At 40.5% G+C, this 6943-nt stretch overlaps 1 protein-coding gene across 1 annotated transcript in view; it reads left to right on the top strand.

Moving 5' to 3' along the window:
• The window catches only part of DSCAML1 (Down syndrome cell adhesion molecule like 1), a 462169-nt gene that overhangs the window by 437548 nt on the left and 17678 nt on the right, over positions 1-6943 (top strand). Inside the window, exon 20 of the mRNA XM_006890820.1 lies at positions 4411-4550. Coding sequence (XP_006890882.1) covers positions 4411-4550 — 140 coding nt within the window. The remainder of the gene's footprint in view (positions 1-4410; positions 4551-6943) is intronic.

The following is a 6943-nucleotide window of genomic DNA, read 5'->3' as shown; positions in this document are numbered from 1 at the left end:
TAATTGGGATGGGTGTGTCAGAGGCAATGCGATTGGCAGAGGATAGAACGGGTTTTAGGGCTATTGTACATAGGGTCACTATGAGTCGCAAACGACTCGACGGCACATAACAACAAGAACATCATCCCTAGTCATTGTCCAGCTCTCTGATGTACAGCACACAATTGCAAAGACTATGGCCTGGATCAGGCACACCTTAGTCTCCAGAAATAATGGGAATAACATGAGCAAAACCAAAAGGAAGAAAGAAACATATTCACAAAGATTTAAAACGGGAGGCTTATCAAATATAGACTTTTAAATATTTATGCTTAAAATGGTCAAGGAAACAAAAACAAGATTGAAATTTCAACAGAGAACTGGAACTTTAAAATATAAATTCTAGGGAAAAAATACAAATACCTAAAATTAAGACTTTAGTAAGTAGATTTAATAAATTAGATACAGCTGAAGAGATATTAGTAAATTGGAAGGTAAGTCACGAGAAAATATCCAAACCAACCATAAAGACAATAAATAGAAAATGTTTAAAATCAAAGATAAGGCATATAAAATAGTGATTCTCAAATTTTAATATGCCTACAAATCATGCGAGGATCATGTTTAAATTCATATTTGTATTTAGTAGGTCTAGGGTAGAACCTGAGATTTTGCATTCCTAACATGCTTCCAGGTGATGCTGCTGTTGATGATGATGAACCACATTCTGAGTTTCAAGGCTATAGAAGATAAATTGAGAAGAAATCCCAAAGATGAAATAAGAAAAGAATGGGATAGGAAGAGAAAATGTCCAAAACTTCTCTAAACCGAAGAAAGACATCGAGTCACAATTCAAGAAGTTCTACAAACTTCAGAGACAAAACAAACCCAACCTAAAACAAATCCCCACATAGGCATATTATAATAAAGCAACTGATAACCGAGCACAAACAGAAAAAAAAAATTTCAAGCAACCAAAGATAAAATAGCACATTGCCTTCAAAGAAGCAGAAATTATATTAGCTAATTATTACGAGAAACACTAGAAGCCAGGGGTGTGGGGAGTACAATAGCAGATTTAAACAGACAAGCAAAACAATGATCGATCTATGGTCTATTATCAGAAAATAATATTCTCCAGGATTAATGTTAAAAAAAATGTCATTGTCACACAGAAACTGAGAGGACACCTGACTGAGAGAAATATTAAAAGGTATTTTTTTAGTTAGAAGAAAAATGATTCCAGGTAGAAGAAGCTCAGTATATAAAAAGGGAAAAAAATATAATTATTAATATATGGGTAAACCCATATATATGTGATTATATTAAAGATAAATTAAGTCTATACTTCCCAAAGTTATCTACAAATACAATGTAATCTCAATTAAAGTCTCAATAGTATACTTTATAGAAACTGAAAACTAATGCTCAGTTTATAGGGAAAGATAAAAGATTCAAAATTCAGAGCAATTTTGAAGAACAAACTAGGAGGTCTCAAATTTCCTGACTTCAAAACATATTTAGCTACAATAATCAAAACAGACTGCTACTGGCTTAGCATATTGACTTACCATATGAAATTGAGTTGAAAACTGAGAAATAAATCCAATCATCAGTGATCAATTTCTGTTCAACAAGGAGCTAGATCCATGCAATGGGAATAGTCTTCAATAAATGGCACTGGCCAAACAGAAAAAATAAAACAAGATCTGTAATTGACACCACAAAAGTGGATCCATAATGGATCAAGAATCTAAATTTTAAACTTAAAACCATAAAGTTCATGATAGAAAATAGAAGAGCAGCATTGGAACCTAATTATTTTTGGTGATAGGTTATTAAGCCAAGGAATGTAGAAGCAACACGAGACAAAATAGGTAATTGGTACCTCATAAAAGTTCCATAAATACTCAAGTTAAACAAAGAACTTTATCAAAAGAGTAAAGAGGCAGTCTACAAACTAGCGGGGGAAACTCTTCAGGAACAATATAGCCAATGGGGTCTCCTCTTTAAAATATGGAATTCTGGTGGTTTAGTGGTAAAGACATGTACTGCAAAGCAACATGGTTCAAATCCACTAGCTGTTCCATGAGAGAAAGATGGAGAAATTTCTTCTCATGTGATTTACTGCCTCTGAAAACCCCCTGGAGGGTCAGCTATGGGTCAGCTCCAACTCGACGGTACACAACAACAACAATCTAAAAGAGAAAACAACAAGAAGACAACTCAATTTTAAAAATAGGTAAAAAGCATGAAGAGGCACTCCACCAAAAAGGATATTCAAATAACCAACAGATGATACTCAATATCATTAGCCATCCTAGAAATGCAAATTAGAACTATCATGAGATAATACCATTCCACTGTTACTAGGATAGCTAAGATAAAAACAAAACCAAAAAATTACAAATGTTAGAGAGAATGTGGAGGAACTGGAACCCTCATCCACTGCCCGTGAAAATGCAAAAAAGGAAAATAAAAACAGTCCAATTGTCCTTCAAAAAACTGTGCATATGTCTATGTCCCTTCCACTGCATGCTATGTTCACTGCAGCACTATTCACAATAGCTAAAAAGACGGGAATAATCCAAGTGCCCATCATCAATGCATACATGCAATAGAATTCTATTCAGCAGTCCCCTTTGGAAAGAGGAGCCAGGAAATGTTCATAGTGCAATGCCCTGGACATTTGCAAAGCCACTAGCTGACCACCAGCCCCTAACCCCAAGAAAGATGCTTACTCTATGAGACTCTGGGATTGTAGTCCCAGCCCCAAGGTGCTCACAAACTATAATAAGGTGGCCAGTGTACTTGACACAAATAGAATGTTACACTCAGCAAGGCTGAGTATATCACTATCACTAAGATCACATGGAAACAAAACCTTGCTGAAGAGTACTAAAAAATGACTAGAACAGTACATTGACAGACACCTGCCAGAAATATAAGCTGGGTTTAGAAGAGGCCATGGCACCAGGGACATCATTGGTGATCTTAGATAGATCATAGCTTAAAGTAGAGAGTACCAAAAGAATGTCTGTTTGTGTTTTATCGACTGTGTAAAGACATTTGTGTGGATCACAACAAATTGTGGCTAACATTTAAAAGAATAGGAATCCTAGAACACCTAATTGTGATCAGTGAAACCTATACTTAGACCAGGAAGCTATTGTCCAAACAGAGAAAGAGAACACTACATGGCTCAAAATGAAGAAAGGAGTGTGTCAGAGATGTATCCTCTCTCCATACCTTCACAATCTATACTCAACAGATCATTGAGAGGCTAGGCTTTATGAAGAAGAATGTAGCATCAGAATTGGAGGGAGACTCATCAACAACCTGCATTATGCAGATGACACAATTTTGCTTGCAAAAACTGAGCCGGACGTGAAGCATTTGCTGCAGAACTGCAGCTTTCAAAATGGACTGTATCTCAACATCAAGAAAACAAAGATCTCCACCAACAGGCCAAGAGGCAGCATTATGATAGATGGAGAAAAGATTCAGGTTTTCTTTATTTCATCTTGCTTGGATCCACAATCAACATTCTTGGCACCAGCAGTCAAAAAAAACCAAAAAGAGACAAGTTGCATTGGGAAAATCTGCTCTCAAGTATCTCTCCAGAGTGTTGAAGAGCAATGATGTCCATTTAGGGACTAAGGTGTACCTGACACAAGCCATAGTCTTCTCAGTTACTTGCTATGCATCTGAGAGTTGGACAATAAATAAGGATGACAGAAGAAGAATCTTTTGAGCTGTCATACTGGAGAAGAGTAGTGACCATACCATGGACTGTCAAGAGAACAAATAGATATATCTTGGACAGGGTGAAACCAAGTTGCTCCTTGTAGGCATGGATTTTGAAACTCTGTCTCACATATTTTCAGCATGTTGCAAGGATGGACCAGTCACTGGATACAGACTTTATGCTTGGAAGGGTAGAGGGTCAGCACAAAAGAGTAAGACCCTGGATGAGATGGACTGACAAAGTGGCTACGGCAATGAGGTCAAGTGAGGTCAGAGATAGGTTGGTAAATTAAGTTAGTTTAATTTAGATAGAGCAAGGTTCAGATCCATTGTTCACAGGGTCACTATGAGTAGTAGTCGACTCAATGGCACATAAAAACAACAACTCAACAAGGACATTGTGGGGGTAGGAAAGGAAAATGGGTCAGAACCAGGATGTAGGATATATTCCTCATGCATTCTGTTTATTTCTTCAGGGTTCTTGTTTGTCACTCGCACTGTCTCCATCTCAGAGACTTTTTTTTACTAGCTCAAATGACCACCTGTGTCCTCCAAACTCTTTGCCTGGCTGGGACCTTCTACTTTTTAAACATATCCCAAAAAACACTTCCTCCACTCTGCCATTTTTCCTCTACAGCTGTGCTCCACCTTCCTCTGAACTGTCTGGTCCTTCTCTCTGCTCAGTTCCAGGCCCTCCTGCCGGCATCAAAGCTGTCCCATCATCAGCCAGCAGTGTGGTCGTGTCTTGGCTCCCCCCTACCAAGCCCAATGGAGTCATCCGCAAGTACACCATCTTCTGCTCCAGCCCCGGGTCTGGCCAGCCGGTAAGTAGAACTCCAGCCCGAGCAATGAAGGGACTAGAGAAAAGGCTGGGGGCATGCAGGTCAGCCAGGTTGGTTCCAGGTTAGATCTCAGCCACTAATATCTATGTCTCTACCTAAATCTAAATGAAAAAAATGGGCACAGGTCAGAACCAAACCCTTACTCAATATCCACCTGGGTCAGTCCTCTGTTCCTGAGGTGGCCAGATTATGATAAGACCCGGAGTTGAGAAAGGTAGGTCATTATCAAGTAGACAGGGAGAAGCAGAGGCTACGACCTCTATTTTCTGGGCTGACTGACCAGGAAAGCTCCTAGCAGGCCTGAGGGCTGTTGGCTTGGGACTGGCTAAGCCGTGGGTGCTGGAAGCAAGTCCTGTCCCAGTGCTACTGCTCTGGGCTAGGAGGTGGTACTGAGGGAGGAGGATACATGGGTGTAACAGCTAGAAAAAGACAAGAATATCCCTTTCTGGGCCAGAGTCTGGGCCTAGAAAAGAAGGACACACAGATTGCAATCAGGGGCAGGCTGGGGCACAATGGGGGCTAGTTCCTGCCCTTCTACTGAGTCCTCAGACCCAAGGTCTTGTAGGGCTCAAGGGATACTGAAGAGAGAGGCATGGGAACAGTGGGAGGCCTACAACTCTAACACCATTCTTTCCTTTGCCTCTTCTTTCATTCATTCTCCTGAGGGCCTACTCCATTCTACTTACTCTGGTTCCTCCTCCAGGAAGCTCTCCCAGATTGATCTGCCCTGGCTCTCAAGGGGCTTTCAGTCTAGGGAGGGAGAAGAGGGAAATGACAGAGGCTGTGAATGCTGTCACAGAAATGGGCAAGTTAAGAGGCAATGGGCTGGCATCTCCTTCTGTCAACATGAGATCAGCCCACGCATCTGCAGATGAGCTTTTAGTAGCCAGAGAATTGCTCTGAAATTTCTCTATAATTATGTTCTCCTCTCCTATTCTCACTGCTTTCCTGTGGTCTTTCTAAATTACCCTCCAAGTGGTAGAGGGCCCAACTTCTTGAGCACAAGGACATAGTTGTACTAAAAGAGGGGATCCTCCAGGAATTACTGTTCCCCTTCTCTTCTCCATCCTCATGGCCACCTCTCACATGCAGAAAGCTGCACACATCCTAAAAAAACTCTATGGATTGTCACAACACACTCCAGCACCCAACACCCAGCGCAGAAAGTAGAACACCCCAGCACCACGCCCCTGCCATGTTCCTTTCAGTCACTACCCTTCCTGACAAGGGGAACCACCATCCTGACTTCATCTTTTCTTGTACTCTATATAAATGGACCCCTATAATGTACATATGACAATGAAAAATGATGGGTATGAGTACAGAGTGAGAGGCTAGTGTGTGTGAGTCCGAAGGTGCCCTTACACCCTCTTGGGAGTGTATGAGCATGCATGGACTCTCAGAACAGACACATGACATGAGTATGACATTAACTCACGGGAAATTACTATCTGGCCAGAGTTGTACTACTTCCTGTTGGAAATTTCTCAAGTATTTAAAAATATTTTCCCTGATTATAAAAAATAATGTTGTTATATGTTATCAAGTCAACTGTGATGCATAGTAACCCTATGAACAAGAAATCTGAACCTTGTCCTATCCTATGCCATCGTCACAATCTCCACCATGCTCAGCTGTTGATACAGTCACTGTGTCAATCCTTCTTGTTGAGAGCCCCTCTCATTCTCTGAGCCTCTATCTTTCCCAGCATGATGTCTTTTTCCAAGGACTGGCCCTTCCTCACAACACACCTATAGTACGTGAGACGGAGTTTCATCATCTTTGTCTCTAAGGGGCACCCTGGCTCTAGACAAACTGTTCTTTTTGAAGCCCATGGGATATTTAGTACTCTTTTCCAACCTCATAGTCCAAAGGCATTGATTCTTCTTCTATCATCCTTATTCACTGACCAACTATCAGCTGCATAGGAAGCAACTGAAAATAATCATGACTTGGATCTGGCACTTCTTAGCCTTTAAAATGACATCTTTGCTCTTTAGAACTATGGAGAGGTCCTTGACAGCAGCTCTCCCAGTGCAGCACATCTTTTGACTTCTTGACTGCTGCTACCATGGATGTTTATTGTGGATCCAAGTAAAACAAAATCCTTGACAACTTCAATCCTTTCTCCACCTATTACAAGGCTGCCTATTGTCCGGTGGTGAAGATTTTTGTTTTCTTGATTTTGAGATGTGACCTCTGATCTTCTGCAGTAAGCACTTTGTATCTTCTTCATTTTCTGGAAGCAAGCTTGTGTGATCTACATAACTAGTGTTGTTGATCAGTCTTCCTCTAACCGTGATGCCATATTCTTCTTCATATAATCCAGTTTCTCAAAAGATTTTAATATGGAGAAAGTATACAAGCTTGCCACA

Source organism: Elephantulus edwardii, unplaced genomic scaffold, assembly GCF_000299155.1.
Source record: "Elephantulus edwardii isolate Elephantulus edwardi_28Jun2011 unplaced genomic scaffold, EleEdw1.0 scaffold00093, whole genome shotgun sequence".
NCBI lineage: Eukaryota > Metazoa > Chordata > Mammalia > Macroscelidea > Macroscelididae > Elephantulus > Elephantulus edwardii.
This window is presented reverse-complemented; position numbering and strand designations above follow the sequence as displayed.